The sequence below is a fragment of the Dicentrarchus labrax genome, unplaced genomic scaffold (assembly GCF_905237075.1).
Source record: "Dicentrarchus labrax unplaced genomic scaffold, dlabrax2021, whole genome shotgun sequence".
Classification (NCBI taxonomy): domain Eukaryota; kingdom Metazoa; phylum Chordata; class Actinopteri; family Moronidae; genus Dicentrarchus; species Dicentrarchus labrax.
The window spans coordinates 20083114-20107853 of NW_026136710.1; the positions used below are offsets into that span (position 1 = coordinate 20083114).

General features: G+C 40.9%; 2 protein-coding genes across 2 annotated transcripts; one reads left to right on the forward strand and one right to left on the reverse strand.

The window, feature by feature from the left end:
* Positions 1 to 2731: 2731 nt before the first annotated feature.
* LOC127370645 (uncharacterized) lies at positions 2732 to 19043 on the reverse strand. Its single transcript, XM_051412883.1, has 7 exons — positions 18899 to 19043; positions 10666 to 10796; positions 7753 to 9050; positions 6672 to 7141; positions 5500 to 5700; positions 5053 to 5163; positions 2732 to 4247 (listed from the first exon to the last, which is right to left on the reverse strand). Exons 4-7 carry the CDS (start codon positions 6966 to 6968, stop codon positions 4221 to 4223), a joined length of 636 nt encoding a protein of 211 aa, XP_051268843.1. The 5' UTR covers positions 6969 to 7141; positions 7753 to 9050; positions 10666 to 10796; positions 18899 to 19043; the 3' UTR covers positions 2732 to 4220.
* LOC127370644 (oocyte zinc finger protein XlCOF6) lies at positions 18787 to 22814 on the forward strand. Its single transcript, XM_051412882.1, has 5 exons — positions 18787 to 19145; positions 19851 to 20022; positions 20110 to 20205; positions 20522 to 20581; positions 20936 to 22814. Exons 1-5 carry the CDS (start codon positions 18888 to 18890, stop codon positions 22237 to 22239), a joined length of 1890 nt encoding a protein of 629 aa, XP_051268842.1. The 5' UTR covers positions 18787 to 18887; the 3' UTR covers positions 22240 to 22814.
* Positions 22815 to 24740: the final 1926 nt, after the last annotated feature.

A 24740-nucleotide genomic window follows, 5' to 3' on the forward strand; every position in this document is an offset into this window, starting at 1 on the left:
TCGGAGGATCAATTGGCAGAAATGGAATATAATACTCATAGGTATTATTAAGGAAAAGTCCAAAATATAAATACAGATTTGTTTGTAATTCTTTATTCCTCTACCATTAATCAGCTCATGGACTCTCACATTTATCTTGTGACCCTTTGAAGGAGACTTGACCCCTATGTTAGGAATCACTGGGCTAAACTAGCTCACTGTATATAAAGCATTTAAAACCACAACACTAAAATGCTGCTTACACACTGATGCATCTAGCAAACTAATAATGCACCTACTATGCTGTACTGACGTCACTGACATCTAACTTAACAGTTGGCAGGCTTATAGTAAAAGAACATGCAGTTTGCAATATTTCATGATGAATGCTATAATCAGCAATTTCTCCTTCTCTTCTCCTCCTCCTCATCTGTTTCCTCTGTTTTCTCTCTTTCTATCTACATCCACAGTATGTCTCATATTGTGTGTATCTCTCTCTTCCTCTGCCTTTATCTTTCTCTCAGTTCTGCTCATTTAAATTAAACTGAGCTTCAGTGACACATCATTTATTGTACACATACTGCACATTGTGAAAGCACAAAAGGTGGGAACTGGAACAAAAGATTAGATTTGACCCGCGGTTACTGTTCACAGCTCCACAGACACATCTGTGAACAGTTGCGGTTGTTGTACACATCAAATCAACAAACATAGTCTCTTTAGTGTCTTTCCAGGCTGCACATTAGCTCCCTCACTCTTCCCCACAACAGTGGCAAAGCCAACACATTTTCATAGGAGTGCCTGGGCCGAGACCAGTGTTCACTTCGGGGGGTGGCACAGTGGTGTAGTGTTCTGTGTGCAGCATTCACTGCTAAATGAGCACCAAGCTTACACATACACCATCAGGAATCATATACAATAAAATGGGCTTTTCTTTTTTTATATAACCATCATTAAACAAAACAATCTCTCATACTGCTATTAAAGTATGTATCAGCAGAGGTTAGGCGGTGTACTATTATTGAGAAAATTTGGGTGTAGAAGAAGATTACTTCTTATCTTTTCGCACATCCTTCCTAGTTACACATACAGTCCCCCACACATATGCATAACATCAGAGATCAGAGAGGCTGGGGTTGCTCAAGGCCTCTTAGGCCATCAAACCAGTGACCTTTCGGTTGCTGGCGGGCCTCTTTTACCTCTGGACCATCCTGCATGTAAAATAAGTTCACATTAGACATTATGCAAAAACTCTGTGTCTCTACTTAAACTTGTCAAAAGTGCAGCAATTTTGAAAATGTCCAGCGTACAGCGGTAGAACTGAGCCAAGTTGTTTGTTCTTTGTTCCAAAGTGAGGTTACAGCCTGGCATAAAAATGACTTGTCGGATACAATGGCAGTGTTTCCCTCTGACCTCTAGGGGGCGCTGTTGCAGCTCTGTCACACCTTCCAGTTCCAAATGGACCACTTAATCTTCTGTAGATCTACTTTATGGTAACAATCTGAGCTGCTGTGTACTATATTCCTGTTGATTGTCTGAGAACTTGCATTTTAATTTTTTTCTTCCCCCACTTTGTTTCCTTTGTTGCTCTAGTTCCTTCCTCACTTTTTGCAATCTCTTTTGTATTATTATTTACTCTCTATTGCTCTACCCTCCCTCGCACCGCTGTTTTTCTTCCTCTTTTTCTCTCCTCCCCAGCTATTTGTCATTTTTCCTTTTAAGTGGGACAGAGTTCGAGTTGTTGGAGGTTTGTTTGGGAACACCAGAGGGGACAGGCTGCCTGCCAGTCGGCCGTCAAGACAGGACTTGAGGCCATCAGATATCAGCTCAGTCCTCCAAGATTCAGCACACAATCTTTGTCATATTAGGCAGCGATACAGCTGTGAGCGTGCCGAGCTGCTGGTTTGGGTTTGATGCTCTAATATTTCTCCCTACGTATACTTTGCGGGGCGCAGAACTAACAGGGTTTCTCAGTGAAAGAATGTAAGCACTTGTCAGTATGTAAGGCCATGGGTCTGAATCTTTTAGACTTCACCCCCCTCATTAACAAGCTGAAAACACTTCAACCAAAAAGGGATTTTAAAAGTCCCAATCATGTGTTTTTCTCTTGATCCCAATCCTTTTTTTAAATGTAAAATTTTTATCCTGTGTTATTTTTATTGGAACATTTTTGATGCATTTTGTAAAGCTTTAGAATTGCTTTTGTGTATGAAATGTGATATAAAAATAAACAGCAAAATTAGTTGAGCAAATTAAAAATGTATGTGTTTGAAAAATGTATCTCTATAGGATTTACTATCTGAAGTGGATTGTTAATTTCGAGTCAGTGGAGGGCTAAACTGGAAGTTAACGGACCAGGGGAAGTCTCTAGTGGACTTGCTCTACAAGCCCCACAATGTGGAAATAATGCAGAAGATCCGGGTTATTTCATACCAGGAAATCAAACCTTTTTTAATTTTATGCGACACTGAACTGCCTCCATAAGACTGAACGGAGCCTCATCTCCAACACTGTATCCAGTTCTCCTTTAATACATCCATAGTCCAGAGGGAGCAGTGTGAAATCTGACAAATTGCCTTAAGTGATGTCACTTGAGTCAGTGCCTGTTGGGGCTGAAGACGACAAGTGAAAAAGGGTGTGGAGTTAGAAAGACGTAAACTTACCAGATTTCTGTAGCCCTCTCTGCTTGAAGCTAGCAGCTCAATGCTACATTAGCTGCTTAGTGAGAGTAGGAAAAACGTGTTGCACCCTCTTGTTCCTTATGAATTAGTTTTTTATTCAGATGATGATGTTTCGGCCTTCGTCAAGCTCAACAGTCATAGTAAGACACAGGCACTGCTATTTTATATAGGCCACACCCTAATTGGTGGCTCTAATGGTGATTAGATAATCATGTTCCATCATTAGGGTGAGAAAAAAACAATCAGGGGGCCTTCAGTGAATGAGACCTTTAAACAGTGACAGGAGCTGAAGCCAATCAAATTATTTCAAACAAAACAACTGGAACCATGTCTCATATCACATCGAGATTTAAATCACACACACACACACACACACACACACACATATATATATATATATATATATATATATATATGTTAAATATCTTTAAAATCTTTTGACAATACATACATTTTGAATAGATTTCTTAAAGATATGCTGTTAAGTGGTGCATTTCCCGGTATAAAATTGCCCAGATTTTGGGTTCTCAGTCAGATCTAGTCAGGACAGAGACTACAAATATGGTGACTCATATCTCCAAAAAATCAACATAGCGACGGCCAGAATGCCACCACAGATTAATGGTTAACGTCATAGTGGATTTAGATTAGAGTACTCCCCGACGACACAATGTGTAAACACACTTTGATGAGTAAATTCGGATGAATTCCCCTTGAAAATAATGAAATGATGTCACTTGGTTTCAGGACACAAATTGCTAGTAATTTCTAGAAAATGAAACAGAGTAAACTGCTGTGAGAACAGGTGGACTCTCTCTATCATATCATGTTTTCATTCAAAGATGATTGTAAGACTAAAAGACTGAGTGCCTTGAGCCTGACCTATAAGGACAGTTAGATAAACATGTCTAAAAAATGTCATGTTATGTAATGGTTATTATTATTTTTATTATTATCATTATTATTGTGTACAGTCACAATCACAGTATATAGGCTGTAAACAGCGTGAACCACTATTTTTATCATAACCTACTGAAATAATATCCCACTGTCTTTGCTGGATATTTTGCCAATCAACTGTTATTCATATTACTGTGTTCTTTCACGTGATTTGACTCTTTATTTTTCGATGATGAGTGTTGTTAGCCTGAAGGTTTCCTCAGTTTATTTGGGTGTGTATGAGCAAGTTTCTTCACAAGGCGTTTCACCACCACCATCAACCACAATATTGTGGAAGTCAGAGCCACAACATGATGACTCAGTAACAGGAAGGTTTTATTTCTGAACCAGTTTGAAATGGAGGACAACACGCATTGACGATAGTTTTCAACACAACCTGTAATAGAGTTCTTTGTTGTAATCGACAGGTTGTGTTGGAAAGCAACCCGGATGTCTGTTTATCTAACACAGTGTGTATTACACACGCGTTTGTTGATTGTGACACATCCTTTGTTTCAGAGCAGTTCATTCTGTCGGCTTTAAGTCTTTTTCAGCGAGAGCGGATTGGTTCAGAGTCGCTGTGTTGATGCAGCTGCTCACCAGTCGGAGTCATGTCTTCCCTCATGCTGCTGGGAGCCTCTCAGACACCTAAGCAAACACATAGAGACAGGTCGCAAATGAAGAAATGCATTATTGTTTAAACATAGAAAACTGTAAGAATAATGCACAACGTAGCGGAGTCAGTGTCCTGGGTATCAACACTCACCTGTGCCTGTTCAAAACACACTCACAAATATCACAATACCTAGACCAGTGGCACCTGTATTCATATCTGTGCAAAATAGCCTCTATAACAAGTGTTATCACTCTTGTACATGTACATTTACTTTTATTTACTAATGCCAAATAAAATTTGACAAACAACTATCACTCGTGTAATATTTATTAACAAAATAATTTAAGAATTCATTTTAAACTGTAAAACTGCATCAACACACCCCATTTAAACTAGAGAGGTTACTCAATTAAAAATTAGGCACAGTAGTGGAATGCATCAAAAGTATTGGTAGAATAAATTAAAAATAAATTCCTAACTTTTAGTATAGTTATATATTGCAATAATAATGTATGGTTGTCACAAAACCCCACAGCACACCTGGACTTGCCTCACAGTGCACCATTTGTTGCTGTGGTGCACATATAAACACCACACTAAAATCTGTCAGAGAGCTACAGTTTGATTTTAAGGTGCTTCTTCCAACCAAAACTACTACTTCAAATAATAATAATAATTTATTATTTTACTTTATAGACTCTAGAGAGGCTAGCCTTTGGACTAAAATACATTAAAATAATAATAGTAATAACGTGAGACTGTGAAAGAATGTTCTTTGAGGTCATGTTTCACTTTAAACAGATGAAACTTGAAGCATCAAACCACAAAGTAAGGTACCTGTCTCTCCAGGTGGTCAATGTGCCGCTGGCGTCTGTCAATGAGTCGGTCTCGGGCTGAAACCTCTGCGGTGAGACTGGCGAGCCGTCGGGCCTGTTTATCCATGATAACCTGAAACACAACAAGGATACCAGACGGTGAGAATAGTCTGTCACCTCCACTGATAAATGTGTGTCTACTATAGCCCGGAAACTACAAATAGATAACACACAAAATAATGTTGTTTTAAAATATTTCATAGTTTTTTAATGCTTAAAGTTTTAGAAAAGCTATGCACTATAATGGCCAAAAGTATATGGACATCCCTGTGGTCTGCTTCCAACTTTGTGGCGACAGTTTGGGTTTCTTGTTGAATACAGCTCAGAGTCCTTATGTGCCTGTGTGTTGGTGTCACCCAGATAAATACCTTTCTATTTACTGGTTAAGTTGTTGTTCTTGTTTTCTCACTTTAGTGTTGTTGATATCCAGCTGAGTTTGATCCCCCAAAGTCGGCTCGGTCAGGCTCCTTAGTCTCTGGAGGATCCGGTTCATCTGGTGCTGCGTGGCTCCCTGCTCCATCTCCAGATCGTCCAGCCCCTTCTGCAGATCTCTGACCGCCCTCCACAGCCTGTCCCCCCTGGCACTCTGTATCTGCAGGTCCTTCCTCACCTGAAGAACACAACATTACATCACATTATTCAAAGCGATGAATGATATTTTTGTCACAAGTTGACTCGTATATCAATCAGTCTTTAGACTTTTTGGAGTCATTGACTTTATACCTCTTTTTTTCAATATACCATTACATAGAAGTCCCTTTCTCTGGAACAGCTATAAATCAACTTTAAATATCTCGCTGAAATAAAACCCTTTATTTTGTATCTTTTATTTCATTTTCTTTCTTAATCCTCTCTTTTTAATTGTTTTGTTTGTTTCATCCATCGTCTGTGTCTGATGGTGATTGCACTTGTTTTGTTTTTTTTTAGTTTGTCTCAGTTGTGCAAACAAATAAACACTATGTCCAAACAAATACATTTCAGAGATGATCTTCTCAACCAGAGCAGCCTTCAGTGAGACATGAGAAACCTTTACAGATCTACGTCATAGTGCAGCCACAAAAATCATGGTGTCATCAATGAATCAATCATTCATATTGCACCTTTCAGGTTACGTAAGGTCACTTCCATAATATTAAACAAAGATTAAATCAATGAAACATGCCATGTTCACCCTTAAATATATCAGCAATTTCATCATGGAAGCATCAACTCTAAAAGAGGCATCTTTTAGACCAAAGGTAATACAACTATTTAAATATTTTACTCAGCATAAAGAGTACAAACCTTAAATGAGAACATAGAGAATGCTGTATACTGTACATTGCATTGTTGTGTGGGGGAATGAGTTATTTTAACTTCCTCAAGGTTCACAGGGGAAGATTGGGTATCAGAAGCAAAGAGAAAAAGAAGAAAAATGCAAATACACATAAATACATGGCATAGTGGAAATTAATGTTGGTTTCAGCCCTACCAACTTATAAAAATGGATAGAATGCTGTGTACCTGTGGGTCAGGAACCAAGATAAAGTTTGGATGTTTTTGTCTGCAGTGGATTTCCTTTGTAAAAGGATTCTTGCTCACCTGCCTGTGAGTCCGTGCTGACTGTAAACTCTGCTTTTGAAGGCCCTCCAGACTCTTTGTGGCCCCGTCCAGCTCTGCTGCCACCTGGTCTCCCTGCTGCTCCAGCCGCCCGGCGTTCTCCTCCACCCCCCGCAGCAGGTGAGCCAGTCCCAGCGAGAGCATCCTCAGCTGGGACACGGGGACCTCACCTGCCTCCTGTGATGTGGAGGCATCACCTGGTGGAGGGGCACAGAGTCCCACCAGCAAAACAGACAGCTGCAGCACTCGGCTCGCCCCCATACTCATACAGGATTTCATCAGGTGGAGACTCTAAATCCCTTTCTGCAGGTCTAGATCCCAAATCTTGAGAGCCCAGAACCAGATCTGATGAAGGCTGCTTAAAAACTCAGGAGTGGTGAAGAGCTGAATCCACATCTGCCGGGCCTCTAGTGTTCTGATGTGCGTCAGATGTTCCCTGAGGAGGTCTGGAGCTTAAGAGTGGTGAAGGATAGAGGGATGAGGAGAGGGAGGAGAGCCACACGGAGACAAGGGAGGAGTTCCCAGACTGACGCTGAACTATAAAATAGGAACATTTGAACCAGAGGTCTAAATATTCTATTCCAAATAATAACCAGAATTGGTCACACATCACACAGGCACACAAGACATTATATAAAGATACCTGTATGACCGATCAACAAAATTCTCTGTTGCTGATGAATTCTGATAAAGTGCTTAATTTGAAGTGAATGCTGCAGGTTTACAGTTGTCACTGTAACACTTTGCTGAACTTTGGACACTTTTCTCCTCATGCAAATGAGCCTGTGTTGGATTTATACATGATAAAGCAAGAGAGACATCTACTGGCTGTCTGAGGAACTGCAATGAGCTTCTTTCTTGTTCTGGGAGGGGTACTGGATGTACAGTAGTGCATTAATCTGAACATGTTTAATGGCTGGATGTATTACTGGATTATATATTACTTCTTTGACATCAGGCAAGACCCTTCTCTCTGTCATATTCCTATCCATACAAGCTGCCATTTTGTGGCCAGTTTTCACTACCAGTGTTTTAGACAAATATCTGTCAGACAGATTCTAACCTGGAGAAAGACCTGTAGAATGTGACATGCACACTTTGGTTCCCAAGAAAAACTATTTTTGGAAACAACTTTTCAGGTTCCAAACCAAAAATTCAAAATACTCAGAATGGTGCAAAACTAGGTGTGTGAACTGGAACAGAGCTGGTTCCCTGTTGGTGGAAAGGAGAAATTGAGAGTTTATGCCCCCCTTGCATTGTTTTCAGGCAAAGAAGGCAGCTGTTTTAAAAAAACAAAAAAAGCTCTGAAAAACCACTGCATGTTACCTGCACAGAACCAAAACGGCAGACAGACACAGTTGGCGACGAGCTGGTGAACACTGTGGAGCATTTAGCAGCTAAAGAGCCAGATATTTCCCTCAGGTGTCTGCTGAATGTATAAATAGACAGCTGTTTGCTAACAAGTTTTCCATGTCAACTTAGTAAGATGATAATGTGTCATTGTAATGTTTAAGATTGACTTAATGAAAACTGGACTAAAATGTCCATTATCATCAACTAAAATTATATGAAGCTGATTAAATAAAACTTCAGATCTCAGGAAAACAAAAAAAGCTGGCAAATAAAGACCAGTACACTTCCCCACCCGTATAGGCTCCATCTTCTACAGTCCACGGAAGGACACAGCTGCTATGTTCCATTTTCTTCAATGACTTACTTACTTTGCTTGCAGTTTGCTTCGGCACATGAGGTTGATGACCATACACTAAATGTGCCATAAAGCCAAACCTATTAACTAAAATAGGCTGAAAAGCTTAGCTGCAGAGTTGGTGATAGTTCTCTGTGGGGTTCAGAAGGCCTTTTTTACACTACAGTCATTTGCTATATTGCTAATATAAAATATTACCAAAGATTTCTGATTTTGGGAACATTTTCTAATAATTTGCCCCTACAATTCAGGTTTTTATTCCCTTATGTTGGAAGTAAGCTTATTCAAACTATTGTACTATGTAGAACTATTTTTTTGTACTCATTGTATTTATAGCATGTTTTTAAATCAAATAATCAAAAGCTTTGTTAAACTGAATTGGATTGAGACAAAACAAGACTTCCTACACTCAGACTCAGACTCAGGCTGAAAGAGCTGCTTTGTGCCAACGAGGGACAGACCAACAAACTGTTCTTTGAATTGTTTTGGAGTGGGGGAAGGCCTAATGCACAAACGACACTATGTCAACTCATAAAGCCTGATTTATAAAGGAGAGAAAGGCGTCAGTCTCAGCCCACTCCTTCCTCCTGGCATTCAGGATACACAGGAAAGCTGCAGGGAGGCACTGTCACTGGGCCACTGCATGAGTGATGCTGCGGAAAACAGGATACAGTAAGTCAATATGCTTTCATTATTTTAGGAGACATTTGAATAATTCTGATATGGATTAAAGGAGTAAATGATTTGGTGTAAAAGAGATGCAACAGCAAATATTTAAAGGTACTAAAGTCATCGTTAGATGAAAACCTTATATCTTATATCCATATGCATTGTTTTCTCTGTATCCAGTGTAGTAGTTTTAAACCAAAGCATCATAGAAATGTCTTAATTTCTTGATCTGCTTGTAATCTTTCAATTTAAGATATAAGACTAAACCTAAAACTACTCAATGATGAATAAAAGACAAATGCTAGTGCTCTTGGAGAAAATGGTTCAAATCTTTTTTTTTAAAATCACATCCAAAAACATTATGAGCTGGAGCAATGTGGAGGTTATGATAAAAAGCTTTTAGGTGCGTGGCTTGCAATACAGTTCAGCCATGCCTTCATCAGCACAAGATTTTACAGTTGTATCTCTTATCTTAACAACAGTTTGTGCTTATTGGTTGTATTTCCAAGAGTTAGATGAGATGATACAACTTTGATGTTTCTGAGTGAGGTATGTTGCTGGGGCCAGCAGCCAATTAGCCTAGCTTAGCATAAAGACTAGAAACAACAGGCAAACAACTAGCCCTGGTCTGTCCGATGGCAAAAAATCATACCCACCAACAAAAGCTAAATCTAAAGCTCACTAACTAACATGCTGAATCAGTACACAAAAAGAAATGTAGAAAATGATCATTTATGGTTTCAGGGGGAGTTGCGTGCTGTAGCTATTTGCTGGTGCTATAGGCTAGCTGGTACCCCCTGCTATCGGTCTTTAGAACAAGCTAGGCTAATTGCCTAGGACTAGGTTTGCCAACATTTAACATTTTTACGTACTTGAAAAGCACGTTGACGTAAAAATTCAATCAAAAAAATGTTTTCTCGGAGGCACAACCACAGCTCTGCACGCTAAGACTGTTTTGACAAGACGCTACAGCCAGGAGAACCAAATCTGCTAGCATCAATCTGTTTTGGCTCCAAGATCGCAAGAAATGTTGCTGTGTGATTCGGTAGAGCCATGCTTTTTTCCCATTAGCGGAACATTAGCATACTTTTCACCAACTCTTGGGATCTGAAACGGGCTGCTAGACTTTTACAAAGAGGCAAACGGAACAAGTGAAGCTATTGCAGGATGCATACTGCATGTTCTGTACAACAATGGTCTGGGTCTGGACAATGTTGCTGCGTATTTGGCAGATAACGCTTCAGGGAATTTTGGAAAGCATCATTTGGGTTACTGGAAACTAAAGCAGGCAAACACAGGACTGATACAGTGTCACATTGTTCACAACTGCCTTTAAAACAGAATGAAAGGCTTGAGTTTTAATGTTTAAGTGAATATGATGAAAACCTACAGTGAATTTTCATCATTGACCAAGGATGTAGCTTTGTGTCTGGTAGTAAGGTGTCAGTCATTGAGTCATTTTTTAGAGGTGTGGACATCTTGTGTGTTTATGCATATATTGCCTCCATCCATGTGTATCCATGTATACTAAATATATTAATTTGTGTGTGTGTGTGTGTGTGTGTGTGAGTGTGCCTTAGCTGCGTGTTGAACACTAACAGAGTGAGATGGAGCACAGAGCGGTGAGCCCGGCACGCAGGCATGTATGTGCTGATCAAAGCTCTGTCACATGATCTCGTGGCGCCCTCAGGGGCTGCTGGTGTCCTGCGTTCAGGTTGGAGTCTTCAGTGCTGGTGGAGAAAGAGGAACAAAAAGGAAGAGGAGTTTTGTTTAAACATGGCTGTTTGAATCCAAATTGCTATACAAAGTCATTGTCATTTGTACTCTCATTCAGGCACATAAATGGAGTGGTGTCAGCTACAATCAACCAATCATTTCCAACAAACCTAGAGCCACATATTTAAATAGGAGTGTGAAAAAGTTGCTCCTGTTCTTTGTGTTAATAAATAAATAAATAAATAATTTCACTCCAGTGTTTCACTTAATCTACAGTATTAATTTGTCAGCACATGGAGCAGAGCAAATGTAGACACTGGCAAAAATTGTGTTATTGGTGGCATGTGCTGTGGGAATCCAGGAATTTAAACCTGTTCTTCCACCACAGTGCTCTAATACAATCCTTCAGGTCTCCACCTTTCATAAAGGCCCCACCAAGTCAAGCATGATTTGACTTTGACTCCCAGGGGTTTGGAGGTCAGAGGTAGGGTGGCTAAACAGCTGGCGGGGCCAGGTCACATGCCACGATCACGCTTGGTATGTCATGCCTCTGTGGATCAAACATGTAAAAACTGAAACCCCAGCAAGCAGGATCGAGCGTGTTATTGTAGTGTGATTCCCATTAAGTAAGCTCCATCAGTCACACGCACCAGCATACAGCAGGATGGTGTGGTTGCAGTTTAGCTTGAGCATGTCGTGTTCACTTTTAGTTTGAACGCGCTCATACTCTGAAGACGATATCTCGTGGGGATTGAGTAAGAGCTAAGAATTTATTATGAAAATCATTTACGTGACATGAGAAACTGGGATGAGTGACGGGTTTAAGAGGCAGCTGTGGAGCTGTGCAGCCACGAACCATAAATCATTGCTGATTGGCTGAGGAGAGCACTTTTTCACTGCTGGCACCGTATTTTCAATAAGCTTTACATCCAAGACAAAAACAGCCCAACAACAATTTAAAGGTTAGCCTGCTAAGCTGATAATATAAAATGTCTGATATTTAGCTTCAGGCTCAAACAGATAAACCTGAGATTTCACTATCAGTCCTGCAGGATCATGTCTGCACATGCAACCTACACACCTGCCAACACCGTGCATTGGGTTGTCTATATTAATCTCTGTATGTGATTAATATGAGGTGCGTGCATCATCACTATATGGAATATAAATAAGGCGTGGGACAAACTGTAAATGACCATAGTTAATTAAACCATAAATCTTTACTGATTGGCTGTGGAGATAATTTATTCACTGCTGGCTAGATCCCAACAAACCAAATGTGGGACAAAGATGTTTGTGTGGGACAATGTGGGACGTGAGGTAGTCTAAAATTTTCTATAATGTCTATCTAACTCAAAAAATAAACATTTCTATTCTGCATCTTAGCTCGTGACATCTCTAAGCTTTGCCCTCTGTTTGATTCAGTAGCACACAATAGACTACTCAGGTTGGGCTGCAGGTTTGATGTGAAGGAAATAACAAATATATTTCCAAATCCTACATGAATAAAAGCATAAAAGGAAGCTTAAGTTTCACAGCTCATATGGTCTTATGATTGTCTGCGAGAGTCGCCTTCCACCGGTTTCACCCAGTTAAAAGTATAACTTGCATAGCTTGTGACCTGCTGGTGGCTCACAGTTTGGTGCATTGTAGCACAGACGGTAACAGGTTAACCTGGACTCGACCCGTGTGTGCAGCTTAAACTGACATCAAACACAGTCCCATGATGACGGCCTTCCCTGCCGTCCTCACAGTCATTAAAACCAGATTTTAGAAAAATATCTGTCATGCAGTGATTTGACTTTTGAAAACTAAAGCCAATAAAAATGTAGGACATTGTCTCAATATATAAAGAGATAAAAAGCCTGTGCAGTCCCACAGAAAGTGTGACACCAGGTCACCCTACTGCTGGCACTGTATTTAAAAGAGACCAAAAGAGCCCAACAGCAATCTGAGTGTTAACCTGATAATTATGATTAATCACCAACTCCTGAGAAAATGGCTCCACTATGGTCACCAGCTGGTCGCTAACGTGTTTGGGCAAGTAGCCTACAGTCAGAGCTTTTTTTTACTTGAAACAGCTGGTTGCTGCATCTTGAAACAATGCTAATGATAGTGCTAAAAGTGAACCAAAACAGCTACGTTCTCATTAGCGCTCTCATTAGCCTTAAGGTGCATTGGACTAACATTCATCACCGGTCCAGCAAAGCACTGGCAAGTTAGCATAGTCTCTTTGAGCCTGTTAGCATGCTGATGTTACCATTTATGGCTGTATTTATGGTCATCATAGAATAAATGATCACTTATTCCCTCATATAGACTGCAGTGCATATATTCAAGTTTTTGAAGAAGATGTCAGTGTCCAGAACGTATAGGCCAAACCAAACACAGGCACTGTAGAGCCTACAGCCGAATGCGTGTTTCGCGTGTTTTGCAGCCACCTTCGTTTTTCCTTTGTGTTTGGTGAGTGAGCTGCAATCTGCAACTACACCGCTAGACGCCACTAAATCCTACACACTGGACTTTTTAAGTAACCTGGATTTGTCTGTAGGTGCCCTCATAGGACAGTTATTGACAAATTTTCTTCTTCCTCATCAATTTCTTCTTCTCCTAACCCTCGGAGTGCAGCCTGGAGTAACCTAACAGGGACATGTGTTGCCACAAGCAAATTTCTACGTCTCATTAGGCGGTTTAGGTATTGCTCCCTTGCACCGTGAGTCCACCGGTGGGACCAATAAAAGGCTGTGATGGGAGCCAGAACCTCGCTGACAGGTCACACTGTCTCTATTACTGCAGAAGGAGACACAAATGAATCTGGAAGACTCTGGAAGTATTGCTGGTGTGTGGCAGCAGTATCATTTGGCACACACGTACCTTGTTCTGTTTGTCATTACCTGAACAGCCCTTCACTTTATTGTTACTCCAGAGCAGTTTGGCCCAGCTCAGCCCAGACCCCGACCATATATTTAATCAGTATTCTTTTAATGAAAAATCAGCCACTAACACTCTCCCTATGTTTCCCAAACATAAGAAGAATACTGTAACTGTAACCCCAACCCTTACCTATCATAAGTTCAGTGCCTGGCTCTATTCAGGGAGCAGTGCTTGCGTACAAAAGGTTTAGGGACTTTAATTAAAAACAAAGGTTTACGCAGTGGAGCTAACCACACTTAACACACTTGTGTTTAGTTTTACGGCTTTACAAGTTTTCTCTCTGATAAATGTAGTGAATTTAATCTGATTGTCATAAAGTTCCATGACTTTGTTCACACAGAGCATCTGAACACACAAAAAGCATTTTGATAATGTTCATTCAATCCTGGGTGTTTAATTTAACTTTTCAACACATGTGGCGGTCATTATAAATGAATGGCTGAGACAATTAGTGTATAAAATTGAGTCCAGGCACATGGCCATTCATCAGATGGACACACTTCCTCTCCCAGACCCCCACATGCTTCTTTCCCCAGCCGGAACCACATCTCACAAACAATCACAACATTGTTTCAATAATAAATAGAACTTTTCTTCGAGCAGATCTATAAAGCTTTTTTGAGGCCTCGCTCACAATGACTAAACAATACTGAATACTGAATAAATGTCAGACTCTTCATAATATCATTGATCATGATACTGTGAGAAGGACAGAGGCCAGGAAACTGACATTAGAGGACGAAATGTCAGAAGACACATACAACAACTACCATGTGTTGACCAAAATGGGCATGACAACACACACAATCCAACCACCAGACAGACTGTGACAGTTTTAGTGTTTCTGTTTTTGTTGTTGCAATAATGTTAATGTTTTTTATGTGCTTAGCATTCATTCTGCAGTACAGTGACATTTTCATGTGTACTTTTGTCCCTTTTGCACTAATAAAATCATACTGTTCAGTTTTAACTGAACAAATGTCCTTGCTAAACTTTGACGCAAAGTAATGTTTTATAAATATGTTTCACTTTTTTTACTCAAAAACAAGTTGTATGAGCTCGGGTCAGTGAGTCATAAATAGCAAAATAGCAAATAGACAAAAAGACCAAAGACAGCACTAGGTATGATTATAGGTTTATTATCAGGTATAATCCCGTGTTTATCTGAAAGTTACAGCAACTAGAGGAAAGTAGGAAACACACCTATCAAAATACTACAAAGGTTGGATGAAACTATGAGGTCGCTGAGATGTAATTAGTATCAGTCTGCTACATAGTGCATGCATACAAATGTGATCGCAAGAAAGCAGAGGTATGAACACTGTGATTGTGGCTCCAAACAGAACTATTAGGAAGAGAAGTGTGGACCCTTTTCCCACTAATTAGCTCTGGATCTTCCACCAGTTCGGTTCAGGATACAGTAAAAGTCAGCAATCCTAAATAGACCTGCCTCCTGTGTGAACTAGCTGAATAACGTCGCCCCATTTTCATGCCTAAATATCGCATATTATACCTATAATACGGGGAATGTATTTAAAGCATGATACAGCCTGATTACATACCATTTAACACTGTGTTAAACCTACCCCATACGTATCTATAGCAACACTCCTGTTAACCCTGTGTTGATTTGAAATCCAGCTTTAGTTGCATACAAGCTACAAACTTTTAATGTCTAAATATTTATCTGAGGAAAAAAAGGTTCTCTCGTTTCGTCCAGTCACTGACTGTTTAAACCCATGTCCCAGAATGCCCTCACACCTGCCATGAGACTTGCCCACCCAGCAGAGCCAGGGGGTGATTATCGTTAGTTACTATCAGAGGAGCACGCTGTCATTTTTATTTCAGAGCCCGACTTCCTCGGGCCTCTCTGGAGTTCCTGATATAGGCGTAGCAGTTAATGAGGGAAATACCCAAAGTTAAACCGAGCATGGGAGCCTGAGAGGGGGAGAGTGGGGGGAGGGAGCACCGGGGGGACTGGAACGTGAGAGAAAAAGTAGCAGGAGAAGGGAGAGAGATGAGGACAGAGGAGTGTGTTTTTCCTGGAGGACGGAGTAATGTCTCTGCTGTGGCTGTGTGGGTCTCTGGCATGATGATTTGGGACAGAAAATAAAAATCACATTGCCAGGGATTACTACACTGCTACGGTGTCTGCTACTGCTGCTTCTGGAGCTGGAGGAGGATACCTGTTTGGTTTTTTTAGGACAGTGTCAGACTTTCTTTTGCTCTGTTTTTACACATTTTTAAGAAAGGAGTTCTTCAAGCTGCCAGTCTGTGGATTTCTCTGAAAGAACAACTCTTCTGAGGCAAGATCAGCCGATTGGTGCGTTTTTGTCGTGTTGTATCTGCTGTTTCTGATCAGGTGCAGAGCTTAGTCGACTGCTGAACAGGGAGTCTTAGCAATTTGTTCACAGTGGCTAAGTTCTTCACTTGTACAGACTTTATGGGGAGGTATGGCTGACTGAAGATCTAGGCTATATAGTCCTGTCAAAAAAGATACAGCATATTTCAAATGATTTTAAAGGGTCAAAATCAGACTGTAGTCAGACTGTAAAAGTCTTTTAGCATACAGAAATCTAAAACCAATTTGTTTGTGCTCTTGTTGTCATTCAAGGAAAAGGCTGGCGACAATCTATAGTTTTTTTTTTTTTTATTGAAATAGAGCTCCATTGTTGTCAAAAACTATTAAAAACACATCAATGAGTCACACTGATTTCCAGTTTAACAGATGAAAAGTTGAACAAACTGGGAAAAAAAGACCAAGCCAGCGTATTGACAATTCCATTATGAATATTTCTTGTATGATAAGTATTGTAATAATAGTCACTTTTATGTAATTAGCCTCAAATAACATCCAGTATAATATTAATTGAAATGAACACATCTGGACCACAATGGATTGGTGTGCAACACATTTGTGTCCCCGCAGTGAGAACTTTTGGACACTTTGGGATCGTCGTTACATCTAATAAGAGCCACATCTTCTCTGTCTCAGTCTGCCTCTGTCGGCCACATGCAGCATTTCTTTCTCTTGGAGAATTAGAGAATTTGCACATACTGGTTCATCAGATGTTTATCAGAGGTTTTGTAACTTCTCTCCCTTTGTTGTGCAGAATGACTGACAGTTTGATACACTGCCAGCTCAACTCATCCCTGAGAAATTAAATTAATTTTCCCTATAACAAAAAGAAGATTATATTCAGTGGCAAACTGTGTTTACTTTTCCTTAGGACTGATGCTATCAGATAAGATAATATCATATTATAAAACAGTTCATTAGGAAATATAAAGACTCTTTGAGCTGCCTGCAAGTAATTACAACAAGGGAAATGTGTTTTGCATGGAAATCAAATTCCTGCCATGTTTCGTTTAATGTGCAGAATTTGACACTTCTCTCATCTGCGTGGACCCACCAGAGGACCACACGTGGAGTCTCTTGACCACCACGGTCTTGACATTACTCAGAGGAAACATCTGGCGTCCCTCTTGTGCCTTCTGAGCTGAAAGCAGTTCGATCAAACATACTGGCTCAGTTCAGCAGGAACAGGAGTCTAGTCAACACACAGCACTGTCACCAATACCCAGTGGAGGATCTGTGGTGAAATCTGAAGGAGTTATCATGGAGTGGGATAGCACCATTATATCAAATCAATGTATTTTTCTTTTTGCCCCTACAGTGAGCTGTGTGAATACTGTATGTGCAGAGTTTGACTCTAGAAGGATGTTTTCGCATTCATCTGCTGAAAGTGGAAAGTTTCTCTGTGCTTAAATCTGATTTTAAGGGATTTGGAAGTTAATCCTGGTCCAGTATGCAACTTGTACAGTGTGATGTAGAACCCTGAAGCCACCAGTGCACATAGACTGAGAATGGACTTTACAGTGAAGCAAGAGATATTCATCGATCCTAAATGTGGAAATTAGACTTTCTTGTGGAAAAAAATAAAATATACACACATTAATGTTCCAAGTGGACTATTTGTATATGTGTCTTAATACATGTTTGGTGGGGATCCTTAAGGAAACATTAATATGACAATTCTGAAAGTTTTCTGTGTTTGGTAAAAGACAAAGATGGTTTATGACATTATTAATATCTATTTTATAACAATGTGTGCCTGCATGTCTCATAATAGTGACTAAACAACCCAAATCTTTTTCTCATGCAGAAACTTCCTTCATATACCAGAAGTGATGCTACTGAATGTGTCTGATGCAGCTGTTGGTTGCACTCAGTGTCTCTGTGGTTACAGTGACGAACTACAACAGCACGTCAATATTAACTTCTCTCTTCTGGTCAGAGTGGTGTAATCTGTTCTGTTCATACCAACGTAAGGCAGACATAACAGACACTGAATTCTCCTGAAAACCTTTATTACTAAAGGTTCAGGAGCAGGGTCACACCTGAACCACACCTCTAATCACCTGGCAGGCTACTTATACCTGATCAACCCCTTCTGGGCCTGTTTGTCCCAGTTTTCTCGACCCACCCACCCTTTCTCTTCCCTTTCATCCATTCACCTCACCTCACCCCTACCCTATCCCTCCCTCTGCTCATCCCTTCACTGTCCCGCCCCTCCTCCCTTCCTATTCAATCGGTGCATACCTCTTCCACCTCCTTCACATTCTACGTACCGTCTGGGGGCTGGAGACCGAACCCCCACACTGAGTCTCCCTCTGCCCAACCTTCAGCACGTCGTCCCAGACCAACCTAACAGAGGACAACTTCTTCCACCTTCATCTATTTTTAGCATCAAAACCTCCTGAATTTCACATTAAACCTTTAAATTAAATACTGCTGTGGTGTGGTCCTTGCTAGTGAAATTAATATAAATGTGATTCTATAAATGTTGTGTTTAACAGAATTTGGTTAAAATAGGGGGTTAGAAAACGAGTTATGAGAAAATATTTTAAAGTAGAAGTACAAATTTAAGAAACATGATTTGAAACCAAAAAGTATGACCAAAGAGCCAAAATCTAACAGAATAATGATGTTTTTCTTTGAATGAATTTGTTGTGAGCACTTGATATCCTCTAGAGGGCAGACTCCTGCAATGCGACCTAAATCACCAGAAGAAGAAGAAAGAGGAACAACAAGTTTCACAGCGTGCACAGTGAGGAAATAATTATTCCCTTTTAGAAAATACTATTTAAAAAATCTAAATAAGACCACCATGTTACTTACAAGCATGTTCAGTTTGGAGACTTTAGAGAGTCAGTTATCTGCTGTAATGGAGACTCTGGTGAAAGGGGCGGTGGCGGAGCTCAGCACACTTCTGGACCAGTACCAGTGCTCGGCTAACGCCAAGGCTATGGCCGCTAAGCAGCGCTCGGTTCCGGCTACGGTAACGTTAACTCCCATGAAGACCGAAGAGGAGGAGAGCGAAGTGACTCCACCGGAGGAGAGGCGACAATTGAATAAAGCTATAACGGTACACACACGGTGTTGTCTAACGTAAGAATGGGTTAGCTAGTTACGTTAGCGGTTGTACAGTTGCGGAAAAAACTGCGTCATCATTTCAGCTAGTGTGAGAGAAACTTTTATGTTCGTCAGTTTGACATGTAACGGTATTAAAAACTACACTACCCATGAGCCGTTTCGGTTGTTGCCATGGAGAGGACGCCAGGGCGATTCAGCAAAATCCAAATTTTTGGAGTTGTTGAGTTTTTTTGGTGTTCAACTACGGGTCAGCGTCAAATAAACAGTTACTGACAGGTTAAAGGTCATAAAGTGCAACAATAAATCTTTACCCAAAGCAACTTTTATTCAGCTTTTACTCTTGTGAAACCATATTACTAACCTTTTTGATTGTAGGTGTCAATGGTGTAGGACTGTAAGTGGTTTCTCTATCAGTTAACCTCTTGACTATCAAAAAAAGTCTATAAAATGTGTTCAAACAGCTTTTATTGTACCACCAACAGGCCCAAACCCAGAGATGTTCCACAAACAGTGATAGAAAACGGGGGGAAGCAGCATCTCCTCACCTTTGAGAAGCCAGACTTTACATATATGGCATTTTTCATTTATAATTGTGTAGACAATTTTTCGGTCACTCAACAAATCAGTTCATTGACTAAATGTTCAAGCGCCGTGTTTAACTCACCACTGTCATTGCTCTTACCCACGGCTTTAACAGAAGCAGTTTGCATCCCTCATGGAAGCGTGGGCCAAAGGTGCAGTAGAGAAAATACTGATAATGCTGAAGGCGTCTATGTGTGAGGCGGAGGATGGTCCTGCTGCCTCGAGTGACAAGACGAAACCGACGAGCATGAAGACAAGATCAGGGCGAGTGGCCGGGCCCCAAAAGCGTAAGTCAGTTACTGGCTTGGAGTGGCTGCGCAGAGGCATTTTATGTATATTACACAAGGTTTTATATGTTTCTTTTTAAATGACAGAATCAGCGACCAGGAGCTCACGACAGAAGAAAAAGAAAATGAAGGGAGGACTGGAAGCAGCAATAAGAAAGGAGAATGACCATATGTATTACCGAGGTATTTACTGATGACATGATTCCTTCAGTGAAATCAATATGAAATACCAACCAAAAACTTCAGGTCTTCACTTACTCCGAATTCTAACGGCTGCTAAATATCTGTCACTCATAAAACAATCCTTTATCCTCGGAGCAGATTCACTGGCAGAGATAAAGCTTTGTGCAGTTCCACGTTGGATTTGTTCCTGGCTCATAGTAGCTGTGACTGGACAGACTCAATGCTCCGTGAAGCATACCATGTTTCTGAACAGAACATTGTAGCTCTGTTTTAAGGAGAGGTTCACTGAAGTTAATCTCACGTTTTGTGTTTTCAGAGGAGCAACAGACGGCACTAACGGCAGCAGCAGCTGACTCAGAGTCAGCCATCAAAGCTGGTAATTAATGCTTCTTTACAAGCAGAACGGATACTTCCTGTGTGTGAGAACAAGTACCAAAGTGCAGTCTTGAATGTGTGCGTGCAGTATACTGGAATTGTTGTTGCCATTTGCAGTTGTTGCTGTTCTCTTTAAAGTCACTGATATTAAACATTATATTTTCTGTCATTATTTTAGGTCATTGTTTCACACTGAACCTGAAAACCCTGTTTCCCTGTCTTACAATCTAGCTGTGCTTCATGAACAAAAACATTCAGAAATTGTATTCTAATTTGTTGTGGGTTGCTGTGTTTGACTGTGTTAGCTGTTTACATCTCACTTTGTTTCTTGTCCGCTAATGAAGCTTTGTTTTAGTTTCAGCTGATGCAGCCCCACCTGAGACTAGCTCTGGATCTCAGCCTGAAGCTACGCTAACAGAGCCCGTCTCAGAGCTGGCCTCTGATGTAAGCAGGGAAGGTGTCGTCCAGGAGGATGGCGGCACTTCATCTACCACATCCAAGATCAAAAAGAAGAAGACCACCACAGGGCCATTCAAATGTCCTTCTTGTGACAAATCATTTGCTCTCAAGTGTTTGATGGACAGACACTATCGGACTCACTCCAAACCTCACCTTTGCTCTGAGTGTGGCAAACGTTTTTCTGGACTCCAGGGGCTCATCGCACATTCAAGACGTCACACCGGAGAGAAGCTTTACAAATGCTCAGACTGCGGGACGGAGTTTGCCTACAAGTATACCCTCGACAGACACATGCGTCGGCACAGCATGAAGAAACCGATCACCCACACGTGCGCTCTGTGCGAGGATCAGTTCACCGGGCTGTTGGCGCTTCAGCGGCACAGGTGTTGTGCCTTAAAAAAGACGTTTGTGTGCTCACTTTGCCCGGAGACTTTTGAGTGCAGACAGAGTTTGGCCGATCACGAGAATCTACATTCAGGAAACAGAGATTTCGTCTGCGAAATGTGCGGCGAGTGTTTCTTCTCGTCCTCGTCCTTGGCCACTCACCGGGTGACTCACATGCAAAAGGAAAACTGCTGCGACGTGCTCGGCCTCGGATGCAGCGACCTGAGTGTCCTCAAAAACCACCTGAGCAAACACACGGGAGAAAAACTTTTCAACTGCAAGGTTTGCGGCAAAGGTTGTAGTCACCTGAGCGCTCTGAAGCACCACATGCTGACCCACACGGGAGAGAGGCCGTACGTCTGCGAGACCTGCGGCAAGCGCTGCGGCCACGCCAGCGCGCTTCAGAACCACATGAGGATCCACACCGGGAAGAAACCGGGGCAGCAGCCAGTCTGCAACGTGTGCGGCAAGAAATTCCGCTGCATGGTCAATCTCAAATACCACATGAGCATCCACACGGGGGAGAAGCCTTACGCCTGCAATCAGTGTGATAAAAAGTTCAGCAACCCCAGCAATCTCAAGTTACACGCGATGACTCACTCGGGGGAGAAGATGTACGGCTGCAACATCTGCGGCCGGAGGTTCACTCAGTCCAGCAGCCTAAAGCTGCACAGACAGATCCACACAGGAGAAAGGCCGTATCGCTGCTCGGTCTGCGGGAAAGGATTCACACACAACAGGGACTTCAAGAAACATCAGAGTGATCACCAGCCAGACGGAGATGGACAGTCTGAAAAAACTGCAGTAAAAATCTAAAACATTTCACCGTTGTACGCACACTCCCTGTACCTGACGATAAATACTGTGAGATGATAGAGACTTGTCCAGCGTCAAAGATCTTTAAGTCCTGTTATACAGAGTTAATAACTGCGGCTGCATTAGGCCATTGCAGGTTTCATTGCAAGTATAACATAACAGTTTCTTAATCGAGTTTCCAGAAAAAAGTTCTACATCGTGACTTAAACTTGCAAACACTACATGGCCAAATTCTGTAGACACACCCACATGTGCTTGTTGAGCACTTAATTCCAAAACCAGGAAAATTAACGGCTGTTCTAACTTTCCATCAGGGTTTGGAACCTGGCTCACAGCTTTATGGACCCAGAGGTGTTAGATGGGGTTGAGGTGCGGGGGGGGGGCATTGTCATCCTAAAACAGTCTTCCCCAAACTGTTACTGTTACGCCCACTCCTAACTGGAGTCTTGCATTATTGTGAAGAATTGAGAACTTTATTGTTCCAGAAAATGACACAGACAAGCAATGTAGCTTTCCCCGGACTGCCTACAACATATGAATAAAGTACCCAGTGTGTTCAAATGGACTTCTCAGAAGTTGTGTAAATGTTGTTAAAGTTTGTTCCGGGCTGTCTTCATTAGTAGCTGTTGACTCCTCTCTTTCTTAAAGCAGTGCTCACTTTCATTTAGTTTCTTTTCACTTGATTGGTTTTACTGGAATCACACAAATTACTTACATGTGGGTAATTTCCTTTGTCATTAAACAAAGGAAGGGGAGGAGGGGGTAAATGAGCTCAATAAAGGAAGCAGATAACCTAAGCTAATTAACACTTCATCGTGCCCGAGACCTTGTATAACAGCACTTGTATATAAGTACTGGGCAGGCAGGGCGACTTAGAGCAACGCTGGGATTCTGGCAGGAATACTCAGTTTATTGAAGTTTTATGAGGAGCAGTAGCTAAATGTACACTGGATGGATATCACTGGGTGTCACTAACAATACTTTAAGAAATGAGTGAACAGTTTTACACTAACCTGTTTGGTCCATCACTGTGTAGTGCACTATACAACAGCTGGTGTGAAATACATGAAAGATACACTCCCTGATTGTTTTACAGTTCCCTTAATCCTGCCATTTCCTCCCGGCCCACTGTTGATGTTTACAATTTCAAATGAAATTGAATGTAGTTGCTTATAACATTTATTTATTTTTTTACAGTTTGAATCATTATTTAAAAGAGAAGTTCATTTTTTTGGAAATACAATCTGCTTTCTTGCAGAGACTTGGATAAGTAGATCTAAACCATCCCATTATTGTACAGTAAATATAAAGCTACACCAGCAGTTTAACTTAGTTTAAGAGGGGAAACAGCTAGTCTGGCTCTGTCCAAAGGTAATAAAATCCACCTACCAGCACCTCTAAAGCACTCTAATTATATCGTTTGTTTAATGCACAGGGTTTATGGGCCCGTTATGTTGTGGTGTCGTGTAAAACTACCAACACTTAACACCCTGTGAAACCACTAACTTCAAAACGAGATAAACCATGTTCATTTTTGAGCTTTAGAGATGCTGGTAGTTAGGTCTTTATGCAAAGCTAAGCTAGAAAAGTTGGTACAGGACATTGTATTGTGTTGTCCCAGTCTACCAGGATAATCAAAATGAGGAAGAAAACACTCGAGGAAGGCTCTGGAGCAGCTTGATGGTGTTTCTAAAGAATTTTCATCATCAGAAATGGTTAATTGTGTGAATCCAACCAAAACTATAAAAGGAAGTTACTATGTGTTCTGTGAACTATCCACTAGATGGTGGTAGAGGATCAACCTACACACAACTGCAGTTAACATGAAGCTCGAAGCTACCTCAGAGATACACACCGTCAACAGGTATGCATACTGACAGCCATCCTTTATTTTGCCTTTATGTTCAAAAAGATCTTTCTTACAAATGTATAAAACCTTTACTACTGCATGAATTCATTTTTCAAGAGGTTGTGACCTCACTGAGAGACTTTATTGCCAGATTTGATCAGCAGGTTTATGGGGAGATTTAAATGGGAGAGTTGTTTTTGTGTGAGTTCTGACTTTGTATGTGTTTGTCATGTTTGTTTTATTCATTTGTTCAGTTTTTCGCATTAAATACATATCACGGAACAAAACCCTTCTTCTCAGCTTTTCAAGTTTTTGTATCTTTGTAAAGGAAACAAAGCATCACAAAGAAAATGCACAAAAACAGACAGCAATTTAAGCAATTTTTAAAAATCAATCAAGAATAACCACTCAAAAAATTACAATTTTAGAACCTCTGAAAATTGGATTAGATCAATATTCATTATCTGTCTTTCTCCAAAAAGTAGCTGCATGAAGAAGTGAAGTCTGAAAAAACTAAACCTTTGTCCTTACATGAAACTTGCTCGGGGAAGAGCTGAGTGTTGCTTGTGGCAGCCTCAGCTGTTTCCCTGTGTGACTCCGTCTCAGGCTGCACTGAGCCGGTTGCACACCTCTAATACCAGTTTATTGCGTT